Below are 19207 nucleotides of genomic sequence, written 5' to 3' on the forward strand. Positions count from 1 at the left end.
ACACTCCGTGACAACCTCCTCCCCATGCTGTGCTGCCCAGTGCAGTAGTCTGGGAGCTGACCTTATTCGTGAAGACAGAGGCAAAAAAACCATTGAGTACATTAGCTTTTTCCACATCCTCTGTCACTAGGTTGCCTCCCTCATTCAGTAAGGGGCCCACACTTCCCTTGACTTTCTTCTTGTTGCTAACATACCTGAAGAAACCCTTTCTGTTACCTCTTGCTAGCTGCAACTCCAGGTGTGATTTGGCCCTCCTGATTTCACTCCTGCATGCCCAAGCATTATTTTTGTACTCCTCCCTTGTCATTTGTCCAGTCTTCCACTTCTTGTAAGCTTCTTTTTTGTGTTTGAGATCAACAAGGATTTCACTGTTCAGCCAAACTGGTTGCCTGCCATATTTACTATTCTTTCTACACATCGGGATGGTTTGTCCCTGTAACCTTAATAAGGATTCTTTAAAATATAGTCAGCTCTCCTGGACTCCTTTCCCCTTCATGTTATTCTCCCAGGGGATCCTGCCCATCAGTTCCCTGAGGGAGTCAAAGTCTGCTTTTCTGAAGTCCAGGGTCCGTATTCTGCTGCTCTCCTTTCTTCCCTGTGTCAGGATCCTGACCTCATGGTCACTGCCTCCCAGGTTCCCATCCACTTTTGCTTCCCCTACTAATTCTTCCCGGTTTGTGAGCAGCAGGTCAAGAAGAGCTCTGCCCCTAGTTGGTTCCTCCAGCACTTGCACCAGGAAATTGTTCCCTACATAGGCCCTGAGACTTTTCAGAATTAACTCCTGTTTGAACCGAAACAGATCTTTTAGAAAAGTATCCAATCTCCTTTAAAAACTCCCAGAATGGAGAGTCTGTCACTGACCTTGGTAAATTGTTCCAGTGGATAATTATTCTCACAATTAATGTGATCCTGAGTGGGACTAAACCAGGAACCTACAGAGCAAAAGCCAGAAGCTGCTACCGCTTGAGTGAAAGGTGCAAGTCTTGTGTTTTGCGGCTGTACCAGACGTCTGTGCTCTGGAGCAGGCTCCAAACAGCCCATGTGACATGCATGGACCAGTGTGTCATGTAATGACATTGGGTTGTGCCCTGAGCATTCAGAGCACAGGGATGGGAGGGATCTCTGCTTCCAGTTGGCAGGGGAGTCCTCTCTTGCCAGAGGCTTTGGTGCTGCAGTGTGGTTTTGCTGAGTGATGCTATTAGCTGCCAGTCAGGTTTGAACTGCAGTTAACTAAATAGCATTGCAAGTTTATTGTGCTCATCTGACAATTCTTATTAGTGCTAATGGGGTGGAGCAGTGCCAGGGAGCACCAGACAAGAGGAGCTCTGGTTCTGGAAAACTCTCTTTATTTTTTAATAATCTCTTTATTAGGTTTTAAATATCCCCCCAAAGCAGAGCATGTTTGCTGCTTTACCCAGGCTTCAATAGGAAAGGAACCTCCTCTTTTGCCTGTGATGCACCTGCTATCTCAGGAGCCCAGGAAAGGTCAATCACATCAGCCCTATTTTAACCATAGGAAAACTGAGGCACAGAGAGAAGAAACAACTCTCCCAGCAGTTGCATAGCAGAGCTAAGACTAAAACCCACATCTTCTGAGCCCCAGGTCAGTGTACTCACCACTGCCCCCCATAACAAGTTGTGTGTCATTCAGCAGAACCCCTCTCTGCATATGGCACCATCTGCCTGGCCCCAGATGGAGTCGCATTGTCAAAAGTGATTTACAGGCTGACTTTCATTACATGTAGGCTCCTAAGTGCCTAGAAGTTGTCTACACACAAGTTGTAGCACTTTAACTATCCTGGTATAATTAAAATGGCGCAACGCCCAACCCTCTCTCCCCAATGTAGATGCAGTTATGTCAGTATAAAGGGGCATCATATTGGTCCAGCTATTCCTGTTAGCCTGGGGTTTTACCAGTCTAACACAGTAAAAGAATCCCTCCCCAACCACCAGAGTTAGACCAGTAAAGTGCTGAGCAGGCCTAAGTCCCATTCTCAAAAGGTACTTGGGCACTTCAAAGCCGAAGGCTCATTGAAAGTCACGGGGACTTAAGCCTGGTCCACACTTAAAAGCTTTGCCAGTAGCTCTGTGAGTTACAACCATGACAAATCCCCCCACCCCCATCCCACTGACATAGCTGTGCCCACGAAAGCCCCAACACAGCCACAGTGATACCAGAAGGAAAAAAAAAATCCTTGTTGATTGTTGTGGTGAGGCCTCATCTGGAGTACTGTGCCCAGTTTTGAGCACCAGACTTTAAGAAAGATGTGGACAAATTGTAGAGAGTCCACAAATGATCAGTGGACAAATGATCAGTCCCCCACAGCAGCCCTCACTTCCTCAAGCTCCACTTCACCCTTACCTCAGGGCCTCCTTCCTTGTGCTTGTTATGGTGTGTACTACTCAGCCTCTCCAACAGCGCAACTTCCTCCCACAGCTCCTGACATACACCCCCCCCCCCCCCCCCCCGACTAACTGGGAGGCTTTTAACTAGTTTCAGCTTGCCCCTGATTGGCTTCAGGTGTCCCAATCAACCTAGCATTCTCCCTGCCTTCTGGTAAGTTCTTAATTGGCCCCAGGTGTCTTAATTGACCTGGAGCAGCTGCCATTTCACTTATCCTGGTACCAGGGATTTGTTTAGCCTGGAGCATATATATGTATCTCCCAATACTTTTCTATAGCCATCTGGCCTTGCCCCGACACACTATAAATCCATGGTATGCCCACACCTCAAATAATGCATGCAGTCCTGGTCATCCCATCTCAAAAAGCTATATTAGAAGTGGAAAAAGCACAGAGAAGGGCAACAGAAATGATTAAGAGGATGGAACAGTTTCCGTATGAGGAGAGATTAAAAAGGCTGGGACTGTTCGGCTTGGAAAAGAGACGACTGAGGGGGTGTGTGACCGAGGTCTATAAAATCATGAATGGTACAGAGAAAGCAAATAAGGAAGTGTTATTGACCCCTTCACACACCACATGATTCAGGGGTCAGCCAATGAGATTAGTAGGCAGCAGGTATAAAACTAACATAAGGACGTCCTTCTTCAGTCAACCTGTGGAACTCATTGTCGGGGGATGCTGTGAAGGCCAAAAATATAACAGGGTTCAAAAAAGAATGAGAGAAGTTCCTGGAGGACAGGTCCCTCAATGGCTACTCGCCAAGATGGTGAGGGAGGCAGCCCCATGCTCTGGGTGTTCCTAAACTTCTGACTGCCAGAAGCTGGGATTGAACAACATGGGATGGATCACTCGATAATTGTCCTGTTCTGTTCATTCCCTCTGAAGCATCTGGCATTGGCCACTGTCAGAAGGTAGGATACCAGGCTATTGGTCTGAGCCAGTGCAGCCGTTCTTATGTTCTTAATCTTTGAGTTGACAGAGATAGTATTAAATACATGTTAATTGGACTTAAAATGCATTAACCGCATGTGGCCAGCTGTACTGAGGTTAACCACAACAAGCTAACATGTCTTCAAATGAAGCTTGTTACTCAATCTAGATAGGGCCTTGTGTTGCTCAATGAGGTTCTGGCTATCCCCTACCCTGCCCCTGCCCGTGCTAGCAGCAGACGGACTCTGAGCTTTCTGCGCTGATGTCAGCTCCCTGCATGAGAAAACTCTGAAAGCTGCTGCCACAGGAAGTGGCTACTGAAAACCTCTCAGCACAGCTGTTCTAAGCAAGAAGCAACTGCAGGCCAGTTCCCAGGAGCATCCTTGAGCTGATTCCAGCAGCCCCATTCTGTCCCAGAGGGAGCAAGCCTGGCACGATCATTCCATAGAAGTCTGGGCAGGGGGGAGTGAGAGGAATTTCCTGCAACCTCTCCTTCTCCAGAAATGTCCCATGTGGTGGTTGCTTCCTCACCCCCTTCTCCCTGACTCAGGCTTTCCTTCCCAGAGGAAGCTGAATCAGAGGGTCTGACTGAGGCTGACACAAGCTGGGAAAAGGCATTAGCACACTTCTCACTTGGGCAGCATTCAGGGCATGGGTCATCACTGAAGTCCTGTTCCATATTGGTTAATAGACCAACCTGGTTTAGCGAAGAAGTGAAAACAGCTGTAAAAAGTAAGATATAACAATTGGAAGAAAGGGGATAGTCGATAGTAATGAATATAAATCAGAAGCCAGTAATTGTAGAAAACTGATAAGGGAATCAAAGGGACACAAGGAGAAATCCATGGCCAGCAGAATTAAGGACAATGAAAAGGAGGTGTTTTGGTTTTTTTTACATGTATTAGGAACAACAAGAATCCTGACAATTGTATTGGTCCATTATTAGATGGAAATGATAACATTATCAATAATAAAGCAGAAGTGTTCAATACATATTTCTATGGTGTATTGGGGGGTGGGAAATGATGTAGTCATATCATATGACACCACTCTTTTCATTGCACTAGTATCTCAGGAGGATGTTAAACAGCAGCTACTAAAGTTAAACATTTTTAAATCAGTAGGTCCTGGTAACTTGCATCCATGAGTTTTAAAAGAGGTGGATGAGATGGTCTCTCGACCGTTAATGTTAATTTTCAATAAGTTTGAAACACTAGGGAATTTCCAGGAGAGTGGAAGAAAGCTAATGTTGTGCCAATATTTTAAAAGGGTAAATGGGATGACCTGGGTAATTATAGACCTGTCAGTCTGGCATCGATCCTAGGCAAAATAATGGAACAGTTGATATGGGACCTGATTTATAAGGAATTAAAGGTGAGTAATATAATTAATGCCAGTCAACATGGGTTTATGGAAAACATATCCCAGTAAACTAACTTGATGTCTTTTTTTAAAATGAGATTACAAGTTTGATTGATAAAGTTGATAGTGTGGATGTAATGCATTTGACTTGGTACCACATGATGTTTTGATCAAAAAACTAGAACTATATAAAATTAACTTGGCACACATTAAAAACTGGCTAACTGATAGGTCTCAAAATGTAATTGCAAACAGGGAATCATAGAATGGATGTGTTTCAAGTGGGGTCCCACAGGAATTAGATCTTGGCCCTACACTATTTAATATTTTTAAATGACATTATGATCATCACTGATAAAGTTTGTAGATGACACAAAAATTGGGGAGTGGTAAATAATGAAGAAGATACAGACTGATCTGGATCGCTGGGTAAGCTGGGCGCAAGCAAACGGTATGTGTTTTAATGTTGGTGAATGTATATGTATACATCCACGAACAAAGAATGCAGATCATACTTACCATAAGTCCCGATTCCATGGGTGCTCCAGGGCTCAAGCACCCACTGAAAAAAATAGGGGGTGCTTAGCACCCACAGGGCTGGATTAATCTTTTGTGGGCCCTGGCTCCTGGACTATGTCCCTGCCCCCTGTTCTTCCCGTGCTCCGCCCTGAAGCACCACCTGCCACTTGCACGGTGGGGAGGGGGCAGAGTGGAGCACCCACCGGCAAAACCAAAAGTCAGTACCTGTGATACTTACACTGTGGGGAGCTCTGTCCTGGGAAGCAGTGACTCTGAAAATGATTTGGGGGTCATGGTAGCTAATCAACTGAAGTTAAGCTCCCAATGATGTGGGCAAGAGCGCTAATGCCATCCTTGCACCTAAATTACAGTAGAACCTCAGCGTTAAGAACACCTTGGAAATGGAGGTTGGTCGAAACTGTGAACAAAACATTATGGTTGTTTTTTTCAAAAGTTTACAACTGAACATTGATTTACTACAGCTTTGAAACTTTATTATGCAGAAGAAAAATGCTGCTTTTCCTTTTTTTTTAGTAGTTTGCATTTAACACGGCACTGTACTGTGTTTGCTTTTTTGTTTTTGTCTCTGCTGCTGCCTGACTGAGTACTTCCGGTTCCAAAGGAGGCGTGTGGTTGACTGGTCAGTTCATAACTCTTGGAATTTGTAACTCTGAGGTTCTACTGTACTATTAAATTTTAGTTCTGTGATCAGTTCCTCTTTATCTGTCAAGATATCTGTCACTGGTCAGACGGGCTGTCAGCCCAGGTGGAGCTGGGGACAGATAGCCAAGCTGGTTGCTTCGTAGTTCATCCTGTTTACTAAAGACCCTGTGCAACCTGTTGTGGTTGTGTGGGAGGCATCATAGGCAGGTTTCAGTCACTGTAGTCAGCAACTGTGCCTCTGTCTCAATGAAGGTAGCGAGCACAGGAGCTATGTGTCCCCCCAATGGGGTGAGGTGGGATCACAGGAGATGGAGAAGATTCATGTTGACCTCTGCCCACGCAAAGGGTGAATCGCATCTGGGGAGCAACTCTGGCCAATAAGGGGCAGGCTGCTTTCCTCACACCCACTGGGCACACGCAGCATTTCTGGCTTTTAACCATCTTTATTTGCAACTCTCAAAGGAGCTTGGAGTAATGGAATCAGAGTATGATAAATGTCCCATAGTTACTTTGCACTTCTAACAACCCTCTCTGCTGGGAGACAGGGACTGTATTAGATCTGTTTTGCAGATGGGTAAGCTGAGGCACAGAGGGCTCGGACTTAGCCTGTGTCAGCAGAGAGTGGGGAATGGAACCTAGGAGCCCTGTATTCCATAACCCCTGCTGTCTGGGACAGAACTCAGTGCGCTGGCAATTGCAGGTGCTTCAAATTTCAAGACACAAACCTGAAGCCACCGGGAGACTACAGAATCGAAATGTGCCTCAGCTGGGTGCATAACTGCACAAGGAAGAAATGAAACTAATTAAATAGCTTCGTCACCTAAATGACCCTGCAGCTGCTGCTGCCTGCATGAAAGCAGGAAGATGCAGCTGCAGAATGGCTACATTATCCTCAGTGGTACAAATCCGCTGAGTTCAGCCACTGGCAGGGGCCAAAGGCATTGGGCACCTTGTGGGATCAGACATGGGGCAGATTTCCCCCAAAGGGCTCTGGTCCCACTGAAATGAAGCCACCAGGTTTTCACTGCTCATCAGCTCTTAGTGTTCCCAATGCGTGGGGCGAAGAATTCTCCCTTCTTTTCAATGGGAGCTGAGTTCCTGGGAAAATCTGGCCCCAAACCTATTTTGCAAAGATGCTGCTGGGTACCCCCCAATGGTGCTGAAGCCACTGGCTATCCTGGGTGCCCACTCCAGCACCCCAGATTACAGCCAGGTTTTCCAGAGAGCCCAGACACCAGCTTCAAAACAGTTGTGTGTATTACAGTCGTGCCTAGGGACCCAGTGGGATCAGGGCCGCCCCGTGCCAGGCGCTGCACAGTCAGCCCTTGCCTCAAAGAGGTCATGGTCTAAAATGTCAGGCTGAAGTTGAGTCTTGTGCTGGAGCAAAACTGACTCCCGGCACTGCAGGGCTTCCACCCTCCACATGCTGGTTTGGTTAGTTGTGGAAGTCATATGGTATTATCTACTTCCTTTTCTGTACTTGAAAACTGCTATCATGACCCCTCTCAGTCTTCTCTTCTCCAGACTAAACAAACCCAGTTTTTTCAATCTTCCCTCATAAGTCATGTTTTTAGACCTTTCATCATTTTTGTTGCCCTTCTCTGGACTTTCTCTGATTTGTCCACATCTTTCCTGAAATGTGGCATCCAGAACTGGACACAATACTCCAATTGAGGGCATATCGATGTGGAGTAGAGCGGAAGAATTACTTCTCATGTCTTGTTTACAACACTCCTGCTAATACATCCCAGAATGATGTTTGCTTTTTTTGCACTTGGGGCTGCTTGTGATCCACCATGACCCCCAGATCCCTTTCTGCAGTTCTCCTTCCTAGGCAGTCATTTCCCAGTTTGTATGTGTGCAACTGATTGTTCCTTCCTCAGTGGAGTACTTTGCATTTGTCCTTATTGAATTTCATCCTATTTACTTATAGAATCATAGAATATCAGGGTTGGAAGGGACCTCAGGAGATCATCTAGTCCAACCCCCTTGCTCAAAGCAGGACCAATCCCCAACTAAATCATCGCAGCCAGGGCTTTGTCAAGCCTGACCTTAAAAACCTCAAAGGAAGGAGATTCCACCCCCTCCCTAGGTAACCCATTCCAGTGCTTCACCACCCTCCTAGTGAAATTTTTTTTCCTAATATCCAACCTAGACCTCCCCCACTGCAACTTCAGACCATTTCTCCAGTTTCTCCAGATCACTTTGAGTTTTAATCCGAGTCGCCCAGATCTGAAGGCAGCGCCATGCCCATAGTAGTGCAGATGGAAGAGTGGCAATGTGAAAAGTTTCAGAGTAGCGGCCGTGTTAGTCTGTATCCACAAAAAGAAAAGGAGGACTTGTGGCACCTTAGAGACTAACAAATTTATTTGAGCATAAGCTTTCGTGAGCTACAGCTCACTTCATCGGATGCATTCAGTGGAAAATACAGTGGGGAGATTTATATACACAGAGAACATGAAACAATGTGTGTTACCATACACACTGTAATGAGAGTGATCAGGTAAGGTGAGCTATTACCAGCAGGAGAGCGGAGCGGGGAGGGGAAAAAACCTTTTGTAGTTATCATCAAGGTGGGCCATTTCCAGCAGTTGACAAGAACGTCTGAGGAACAGCGCGCAGCGGGGGAATAAACATGGGGAAATAGTTTTACTTTGTGTAATGACCATCCACTCCCAGTCTTTAGTCAAGCCTAAGTTAATTGTATCCAGTTTGAATTGAATTGAATTCCAGTTCAGCAGTCTCTCGTTGGAGTCTGTTTTTTAAGTTTTTTTTGTTGAAGAATAGCCACTTTTAGGTCTGTAATCGAGTGACCAAAGAGATTGAAGTGTTCTCCGACTGGTTTTTGAATGTTATAATTCTTGACGTCTGGTTTGTGTCCATTTATTCTTTTACGTAGAGACTGTCCAGTTTGGCCAATGTACATGGCAGAGGGGCATTGCTGGCACATGATGGCATATATCACATTGGTGGATGTGCAGGTGAACGAGCCTCTGATAGTGTGACTGATGTGATTAGGCCCTATGATGGTGTCCCCTGAATAGATATGCGGACGCAGTTGGCAACGGGCTTTGTTGCAGGGGTTGGTTCCTAGGTTAGTGGTTCTGTTGTGTGGTGTGTGGTTGCCGGTGAGTATTTGTTTCAGGTTGGGCGGCTGTCTGTAGGCAAGGACTGGCCTGTCTCCCAAGATCTGTGAGAGTGACAGGTCATCCTTCAGGATAGGTTGTAGATCCTAATCTCTAATGTGAAAAGTGTTATTTGTAAAAGCAGACTTAGTGCCCTCTTGCCACCCTCACGTCTGCACTGCTGCTGCCGTCCCTGGTCTGACAGCTTGAACCTTGCCGCCTGGGGATGACAGCTTGAATTGTCAGACCTGCTGCTGCCTCCAGATGTGGGATTCGGGGAGAGGGGGGTGGGGGGACCAGGCTGCCTCCTGGTGAGGGATTGAGGATGGGGGGAAGAGACCCCGGGCGGCGGGGCTCCAGCTGTCAGCCATGGGAGGGGGGGCTCTGGTTGTCCCCTTTATTCCCTCCCCCCACCTCCCGGGTGTGCACAGCCCTTCTCCACAAGCCCCAGACGCCCAGGGCTGACAGCTGGAGCTCTTAAAAAAACAAACAAACAGCATACAGCTCACCCCAGAGTTTGAGAACCACTGGTTTAGACACAAGAAATCCTGCATCTTGGGAGTTAGACTAAGTGACCCTTGCAGTCCCTTCAACCCTACGGATCTAGGCTCTAAGCTGCTCCACTATGGCTAATTAATTAATTACTTAATTAAGCCTGGGACCAAGGACTTGCACTTGGGTTACCTCCAGCTCAGGTGATGGGCCAAACTGGGCTATAAAACAGTCAAGGTGGGTGATTCGCCGTCTTTCCTGGTGCAGCTCTTCCACTTTGGATAAACTACGTGACTAGTCATTGGGCCAAAGAGAGGGAGTGGCTGATGGGCAGGGCGCTTACCAGGGAGGTGCTTATTAGTGAATTGAGCCCTTCGTTTCCTTTGCTATTTTAAAAGTGCCCAGAAATGAGGTGACACATTTTGTTCTGGGCTGAACTGAACATTTCATTTGACACAAACCACATTTTTTGGTGACTTTTTCAAAATTTTCCGTTTCGGTTCAGCCCAAATCAAAATTTTGTTTTTCTTTTTTTATGTTTTGGAGCTACTAGTGAACTCAAAGATGAATTATTGCCTCATTCATACCCATTGGTCAGCAGGACCTGCCAATCACAGATTGAACAACCCAGACTCACTTTGGGCAGCAAATTTGTTAGTCTCTAAGGTGCCACAAGTACTCCTTTTCTTTCTGGGCAGCAAGGTGGACTTCCAGGGCAATACAGCCCCATGCAGATGGCAGCAGGAGACCTGGGCAGTGCTCCAGCAATCACAGCTAGACCCCCAGTGTCTAGTCCCCCACGCCCTAAGCACTAGACTGCGGTCAGTTTCACTTCTTGCTTCTCCTTCACTGGAACAATGCAGTCATTATTTGGGTTTATTTTTAACACAAAAACTTTCTTTCACTGAGGTGAGAAAGAATAAAATCTCACATACATTTCTGTGCCTGGTTGGGGTCAAATGTCAAGCAGTCTTGATTGGAGGCTGAAGCTGGCAGTGTCACTGAATTGGGAAGCCCTTGATTTAGATTTTTTCCCCTCAGTGCCCCTTCCCCCTCCCCCCCCCAACATGGAGCATTGTTTACATTAGCTGACCCCGCCCTGTTTTACTAACAGGTTCACTGGGACCTCTTTTCCTAGTCTAGAGCAGTGGCTCTCAGCCTTTCCAGGCTACTCTACCCCTTTCAGCTGATTTGTCTTGTGTACCCCCAAGTTTCAACTCACTTAAAAACTTACAAAATCAGATAGAAAAATACAAAAGTGTCACAGCCACACTATTAGTGAAAAATGGCTTCCTTTCTCATTTTTACCATATAATTATAAAATAACTAAATTGGAATATTAATATTATACTTACATTTCAGAGTATAGTATATAGAGCAGTATAAACTCCATATGAAATTTTAGTCTGTACTGACTTCACTAGTGCTTTTTATGTTGTCTGTTGTAAAACTGGGTAAATATCTAGATGAGTTGATGTACCCCATGGAAGATCTCTGTGTACCCTCAGGGGTATGTGTACCCCTGATTGGGGAGAACCACTGATCTAGACAAACCCCACATGCCAAGTGCTGTATGGGGTGTGAGCGCTATATTGGGTATGAGTGCTAGATACGAGCACTACACGAGGAGGGTGGTGAAACCCTGGAATGCGTTACCTAGGGAGGTGGTGGAATCTCCTTCCTTAGAAGTTTTTAAGGTCAGGCTTGACAAAGCCCTGGCTGGGATGATTTAATTGGGGATCGGTCCTGCTTTGAGCAGGGGGTTGGACTAGATGACCTCCTGAGGTCCCTTCCAACCCTGATATTCTATGATTCTTTGATACATGGGGTGCTGTTTGGGGCACGAGTGCTGTGTGGGGTATGAGACCGTAGGGGGTCTGAGTGCTAGATATGAGCACTATATGGGGCACAGGTGTTCTATGGGGATGAGCATTGTATTCGGTATGAGGGCTGTATGGGGTGCGAGGGGTGTAGGTGGTTTGAAGGCTGCAGGGGGTCTGAGTGCTACAGTGACTATGGGTTCAATTCACCACTCCCGTGGTGCAGCTACTCACACCAGTGCAAAGCTGGCATCAAATGCCATCAGAGCTGCATTTTGCAGGGATAGGCAATGTCATTTGTATCAATGACCTGGAAGAAAACATAAAATCATCACAGATGAAGTTTGCAAATGATACAAAATTTGGGAAAGTGGTAGATAATGATGAAGAACGTCACTGCTACACAGTGATCTGGTTCACTTGGTAGATGGCACAAGTAAACAATGTGCATAATAATATGGCTAAATGTAAATGTATACATCTGGGAGCACAGAATGTAGGCCACAGTTACAGGATTGGGTACTTTATACAGGGAAGCAGTGACTGAAAAAGATTTGGGGGTCAGGATGAATAATCAGCTGAACAGGAGCTCCAAGTGTGATGCTGTGGCCAAAGGAGCTAATGTGACCCTGGGATTCATACACAGGAGAATCTCGAGTAGGAGTAAAGAAGTTATTTTACCTCTGTATTTGGCTCTCATGTGATCCCTGCTGGAATCCTACATCCAATTCTGGTGTCCACAATTCAAGAAGGATTCTGATAAATTGGAGAGTTCAGAGAAGAGCCGTGAGAATGATTAAAAGAATGCCTTGTAGTAATAGAGTCAAAGAGCTCTACTATTTAGCTTAATAAAGAGAAGATTAAGGGGTGACTTGATCACAGTCTATAAGCACCTACATGAGGAACAAATATTTTACCATATATATTATACAATACTTGTAATCTAGCAGAGAACGGTCTAACATGATCCAATGGCTGGAAGTTGAAGCTAGACAAATTCAGACTGGAAATCAGGTATAATTGTTTACAGTAAGAGTAATTAACCATTGGAACAACTTTCCAAGCGTCATGGTGGATTCTCCATCATCAATAATTTTTAAATCAAGACTGGATGTTTTTCTAATAGATCTGCTCTAGGAATGATCTTGGGGGACATTCTCTGGCCTGAGTTACACAGGAAGTCAGACTAGATTATCAGAATGGTCCCTGCTGATCTGTGAATCTATGACCTGGGGCCGTCTACTTTACCCAAGTTTTGGCCCCTTGCAGTGAAGAGGCAGTGCAGAAAGTGGTTGTTCACCATCACCAGCAGAAGCAAATGGTCTGCGGAGTTTCCTTAGAGATCCTCAGACTGGCTTGTGGTTTAGATTCCCATCATTCATGTGGCTGAGTCCTAGCCCCCTGACATGCAAAGCCTAGAGATTCAGGGAGTAACAGAAGTTTAAATGCACTGTTCACACCCATGTGGCTCCCCTGCAAATGCTCTTGTGAGTGCCATCTGGGCAGACCCACGGCCATCAGTGACTTTTGATGGGGGTGGGGAGGAGAGACTGCTAGAGTCTCATCTTACATTTTCATCTGGGTGACTTAGGAACCTAAGTCCCATTTTCCAAAGTGACTCAGGAACTCTGGGGCTAAAATCACACTAAGAGTCCCTGTAACTCAGGAGCCCAAGTGTCCACATCACTTTTGACAATGGGATTTAGGAGCCTACATCAGTGGGTGCTTTTGAAAATAGTCTTCCTAGTAACCAACTCAAGTGACGCACCGGAGGGGCGAGAGCCCAGCTTCCCATCCCCAGTGACTGGGCTGGCAGCACCCGGCCATCAGGAGCAAAAAGCATCCAATCCAACCCTGGAGCCTTGCTTCTGACCTTAGTCCTGACACTGCTGAGCAAGAGAGAGCTTTGCTTTACTTTTTTTTAAAATGCACACACAACTTGCCTAAAATAGCAGGGCCGCTCCTAGCCCTGCCCCCTCGCAGTACACAGCCTTCCCAAAGGGACAGCGGAGGAGACCGCCTGCAAACTCAGACTGGAACCGCATGAACTGAGGACTTTGGAGAGAGGCTTCAGCTCCGGGATGTCTCTTGAGAGCATCGCTGCAGCTCCCTGAGCCAAACCCTGGGGATGTTGGTCACTGCACTCCCAGCTGGACACGGCACCTCCTGCTCCTTTCTGGGGTGCATCTATTGCAGGACCCGTTCCACTGCATGGCGGAGGGTGTTTCTGGATTTCTGGACAGCAACAGGCTGTCCCCCAAGCAGCCTGTACTGCTGCTCAGTCCCCTTTGCATGCCCTGAAGATGGGTCCTCCCAAGAATAGCTGGGAAATCATTCTTTACAAGGCTAGAGCCAAGGGCGGGGATGGAGTAAACTCACAGAGGCAGAACTGGGCAGAGGTTACAGGCTGTTTGCTTGTTTTACGGCAAACCTTCCCCCACAGTAGCTTGACAGTTCCTGTGGGGTTATTTTCTTCATCACACCCCTCTGAGCCCCCACCCTCCCGCCGTCCTGGCCACAACACTCCCACGCCACCGCTGCAGCTGCCAAAGTTAGTTCCTCTGAAGAAAACAGCTTCCCTGCAGCCCGGGCCTGTGGTGAGCGACCCATGGTGCTGGGGTGAGGGTGGCCAGCGCCCCTGGGATTGACACCATTTGCAGGAGGGAGAACCCCGGCGCTTTGTCCTGGCACTTAACTCGCTGGCACTTGTGCTCCATGGCATGGTTCGTGACAGTGCAGAGGGCCCATCTGAAGGGGCCTATCCTAAGGTAAGAAGCGTGGAGTTCCCCACACAGACTTTTCCCAGCTTAGCTCTGGTCTGCCAGTAACACAAGCGCTGTGTTTCTGGGCACTTGGGGGCTGTTTCTGGGATTGAACCCTGCCTGCGGGCTCCACAAGGCACCGATGCCTTGACTGCACTGGCTCCCAAGGGTTATTTAGAGGGACGGCGCACCATGCTCACCATGCTTTACATCTTACTTTGATGCGCCCGTGTCAGGAGCACTAGACTGGGGAAGGACAGTCAGAGTAGGCGAACAGCCCACGAGCCTGGCACTTGGTAACAGCAGAGCCTTGCCCATCATTCTTTCCCTGCTCATACTTTTTCCATCCACCCACCCCATTGGGTAGCATTGCTGTGTGCTATTAAACAGCTGCTGCGTTCCATTGCAGAGGTGCCTGCATTTCAGAGGCAGGGCTATTGTTTTGCACTTCTGTTGCTCCTTATGTCTGAGGCTGCCTAGGCCTTGGCAGAGGGAGGTTAGAGGGGTGCTCACCATTGTGCAGGGAAGCGGCAGAAAGGCAACGTGGCCTTCCTGAGGTCACCAAGCTGGCTGGTGGCAAAAAATCCAGAGTAGAAGCTGGGAGTCCAGGCTCCCACGTAAAATGCATTGGAATCCTTGGGAGAGAACAAGACTCATGGAAGATATCACAGAATCGTTCACTGACAAAGGCACCAGGGCAAAACAAACAGAGCTAAGAACTTAGGCAAAGAGCAAAATAAACAGTATCTGTTTTAGGGTTAGAGTTTTGCCCCAGCCCACAAAACAGAGCAAATGTGCATGTTACACGCTGAGTCCAGGCAGCAGCAGGGCAAAGGTTTGGGGTGGGAAGTTTTGCTGTGCTGATCTCTAGTTTAACAAGCTCATTTACTCAGGAAGGGCCAGATCCTGTGGCTAGGTCTGTATGGACAGAATCCCGTATCAGGGTCGGGGGGGCACAGGGTTCTGCCCATGAGGATCTGGCCTTTTGTTCCCAAGAGAGTTGGCCGCAAGGCCTGGGCTGCACTGGGGAAGCCTCCTCGCATGCTCTGGCCAGCTGCAGTGGGGTGTTGGGCACACGCTGAAAGCCTGGGCCAGTGTCATCAGCTCCAGTCATGCTGAAAGGAGGCTCTGAACCTGGGTGGGATTTGTGGGACGTTTCCCCCAGTGGAGGGAAAAGGAGATCTGGGAGTTTCCCATTTGGAAGGACCTGTGGGGCTGCCACAGCCAGCATGGTATGGTTCTGCTAGCTCAGACTGGGGGGCAGCAACCCCACCCTGCTGCCTTATCCCCCTCTCGCCACCCATACTCCCTTGCTGCATCCCACACCTCCTGCCCCCACTGTCTCCCAGTTCTGTGCTCCCCCCAGCCTAGCCCTCTCCTAAGATTGACGGCAGGCAGTACTTTGACGGGTCTGTGAGGGCACCTGTGGCTGATGGAGGGTACAGAGGACAGGGTGGGGCCAACATTCCTTCCCCCCAAAGAAAAACCCAGCCCACTTGGTCTGAGTGGGCCCCTGGTCTTCAGCATGGTATTGTGTCATTGTTCCCTTGTATTCTCCCGTCTGCCTGTCTTCACCTGGTGTGTCTTGTCGTACATGGCGCTCTTGGGGAAGCAGCTGTCTCTGTCCTGTGTTTGTGCAGCACCTGGCACCAGGGTGTCCTGGGCACTATCGTTACAATCTAGCTAGGGTCCGAGGATGCCCTCCCCTGACCCTACTGGGGCTGAGTTTATGAACAGCCGAGAGTCCTGCACTGCCAGGTCCAGCAGGAGCAGGTTCGGCCGAGGCTGGGGACTGGCTCTTGCAGAGATCTCTCGGGGCTCTGGCAGTCACAGTCCTGGCGCCCAGCCCACCAGAACAGGCACAGCTACCCAGCACTGCTGTACAAGCAAGGACAGCTTTGCTAGACTAGAGTTAGGCCTTATCACTGGCTGGGCCTTGCCAGCCCGAGCTCCGGGGAGGGTCTGACTTTACGGGGTCAGTTCAGGGAACCTCGTGTCCATCCATGTCCCTGCAGGCAGGAGGTTTCTGCTTGGTGTAGGCCTGAGCTTCTGGCTGTCGGGCCAATGCCCCATAGGGGGCTTAGCTGAGGGGAGGGGCATCGGAGCTGGGTTTGTGATGGAAACTTTTCGCCCAGCACTCTGAGTGGGTTTGTCCCATCCCAGCTGGGCCCAGCAGGAGAATTCAATGCATAGGCCCCCCGCATCCCCCCCTCTATCTGGCCTAGTCAGGGGCCTGCCCTCCCCGTTTTCTTGCCTAACAGGTTGTGCAGCCTCTCTGGGCCCAGCACTGGCAGGGGGTCAATAGCCATTCTCCCCTGGACATCCAGAAGGCAGGTTGGACCCCCTGTTGAGGCTCTTGTGCCAGCCTTTGGGGCCTGCACATCCCTGTGTCCAGCCCACTCGGGCTTCCCTGGAATTAATCAAAGTGCTTTGTTTGTGCAAGCAAACAAACCCAGCCCAAGGGAGCCTGATATTATTTTGGTCTAACTACAGTTTCTGGGCTCAATATGGAGGTAACTGGGTGACGTTTTCTGGCCTGGGCTATCCAGGAGGTCAAACAAGCTGAGCCATCAGTCCCTCTGGCCTTCACGTCTACAAACCTATGAAGATCAGCCCAGCCCATCATACTCCCCTGCTCTCCACTTCCTTTCAATTGGGGGGTGCGGGGGGGGGGGGGGGGAAGGAGCCTGCTGCATGGGCGCTGGCACTGAATCAGATCCAGAGGCAAAGTCCCTGCCATACGCAGGGCAATGCTGCCCACCCATTACACACACCTGGACAGGCTGACCAGATAGAAAGTGTGAAAAATCAGGGCACTTTTATTTTCAGGGGGAAGGGAGGAAGTGTATAGTTGCCTATATAAGACAAAACCCTTAATATTGGGACATCTGCTCACCCTACACCCGCAGTCAGACCGGGCCCTGCCTGAGCCAGACAGTACTCTGGGCTCCTCAGGAGGGCACAGAAACATAACAGGGACTCACCAGCTGCAAAGAGTATTAGCAGCGCTCCTGAGAGCAAGGTTGGCATTAGGGCCATTTGCAGTGGGGAAACTGAGGCACAATCAGGGAAAGGAGTTGCCAAAGGCCAAAAGAGAAGTTGGTTTCAGAGCCCTGTATTCTGGGGCAGCAGGAGGCCTGTCTTGATCCTGGTGTAAGTCAGAGCTGCCTCAAGGCTGCTCTCTTATACTATGTTCCCTGTACCGTTGCACCCTCCCCCACATTGGATGGGGGAAACAGAGAACAGCCATGCCACAGGGACTGGGGGACTCAAGGTGGGGTGGCTAGGAGCAGGGCTGGCACAGAGCTCTTGAACAAGCTACACACCAGAGAGGGGGGATTCTCAGTGGCCATTTGCACCCTTTCCAGTGCCCTCTAATGCTTCCAGTGCAGGGCATGTCACAGAGAATCAGGCCCCAGAGCAGTGCAAAGCTGGGGAGGATCAGGCCCCCTGCAATGGATTTCTCTAGATGCCATTGTCGTCTGTGCACTGTTTTTCTTCTAATCCTTGTTGAGAGTGTTTCAAGCAAGAGATTTCTGTTTCTCTGCCGTGTTCTGAAATGGCCCCATTAGCGCCACTGCGCTGGGCCATCAATCTGCAGAGCAGCAGTGTAATGTCATGTCAATGCTAATCCCAGCATTTGTGCTGTCTGCAGCCATGAGACTTGGGAGGGGGAGCGAGAGCGCAGGGTACACCAGGAGTGGGAGCTGCTGTGACCTTTCCCTTCCCAGGGAAGGACTTGTTCCTGGCAGAGAAGGCCGAGGGTATGTGAGATGGGAGTGGAGTACTGGGTAGGGCTGGGCTGGGCAGAGGAATTCTTTACTCCAGGATGCAGCATCTTCTCTGAACTCAGTGAGAAAGAAGATGTGCAGGGGACAGAAGTGACTGAAAAGGGGAACTGAAATGCTCTGTGAAAATACAAGAACTAGGGAAAGATTCCATAGATTTCATAGTGTGTAAGGCCAAAAAGGACCATTAGATCATCTAGAGTAGAGACTGACCTGCTGTAGGCTACCACCGGCATCTACATATGCTTGTACTGAGCCCAGTGATGGGTTAGACAAAAGCATTTCAGTCCTTGGAGACTAAACTGTTGTGAGCCAAAGGCAGAGAACAGGACAGATCGAGGTGCCATCAGTGACCCAGGCCCTTCAATGGAGGGAATTGATTAAATGGGATAAGCAGTGCGGGTCCCAACAGGTGATCCCTGCTCTATGTGCTGCAGAGAAGTTGAAGAAAACCCAAGGTCCCTGCCAGTCTGACCTGGAGGAAAAAGTCCTTCCTGACCCAAAACCTGACGATCAGTTGGACTCTGAGCATGTGAGCAAAGTTACCAATTAAGCACCTAAGACAAAGGATTCTCTGTGCCACCTCAGACCATGGTTCCAGTGCCCTGTCTCCAGCGGTGGCCAATCCCAGATGCTTCAGAAGAAGGTGGGAAAAAAAACCCAGAATGCATCTGTGCATTGGGGAAAAATATTCCTTCCTGAACCTGTAGGCAACTGGATGAAGCCCTGGAGCCCCCCCCCCCCACCTTCCCCCCACTCCCCAATGAGTTGGGGCTGAGCTGAACATTGCCTGGTTTGACTTTACCTCTCTCTTACTGTATTGAGTTACTGACTGGCACCTGTGTCGATGAACGGAGAATCAGACCCAGGGTATATCTACACTGCAATGTAAGCCCAGGGTTAGTGGAACTTGAGGTAGCAGACCCTGGGTTTGTTAACTTAGGGCTTGAGCGTCTACACTCATTTGTAACCCCAGGTTAGGAATTGTTGAACCCTTGGTCCCAACCTGGGGCTTCAGTGTCTACACTATGTTATGTGGATCCGAGCCCAGCCACCCATATCCCAGACTTCCTAGCCCTCCGCAATGTGACTGCTCTAGCCCTTTGTTCATGGGGCACTGTGAGAAAACTTGACTCTCCACAAAACTTGACGGTCTAGAACAGTGGTTTTCAAACTTTTTTTCTGGTGACCCAGTTGAAGAAAATTGTTGATGCCCGCGACCCAACGGAGTTGAGGATGAGGGGTTTGGGGTGTGGGAGAAGGCTAAGTCCTGGGGCAGATGGTCGGGGTGCTGGGGCGAGGGCTGGGGGTGGGGCTGGGAATGTGGGGTTCAGAGTGTGGGA

At 48.8% G+C, this 19207-nt stretch overlaps 1 protein-coding gene across 4 annotated transcripts in view; it reads left to right on the forward strand.

Annotated features, from left to right (window-relative positions):
* Positions 1–19207, forward strand: part of PDE1B (phosphodiesterase 1B) — a 149783-nt gene that overhangs the window by 74156 nt on the left and 56420 nt on the right. The window contains exon 1 of one of the 4 annotated variants that reach the window (XM_073318685.1): positions 13866–14082. The exons of the other annotated variants lie outside the window; for them this stretch is intronic. Within the exon in view, the coding sequence (XP_073174786.1) occupies positions 14030–14082 (53 nt within the window). The 5' untranslated portion in view covers positions 13866–14029. Of the gene's footprint in view, positions 1–13865; positions 14083–19207 lie in introns of those variants that run through there. 4 annotated transcript variants of the gene reach the window in all.

This window comes from Lepidochelys kempii, chromosome 20 (assembly GCF_965140285.1).
Source record: "Lepidochelys kempii isolate rLepKem1 chromosome 20, rLepKem1.hap1, whole genome shotgun sequence".
Classification (NCBI taxonomy): domain Eukaryota; kingdom Metazoa; phylum Chordata; order Testudines; family Cheloniidae; genus Lepidochelys; species Lepidochelys kempii.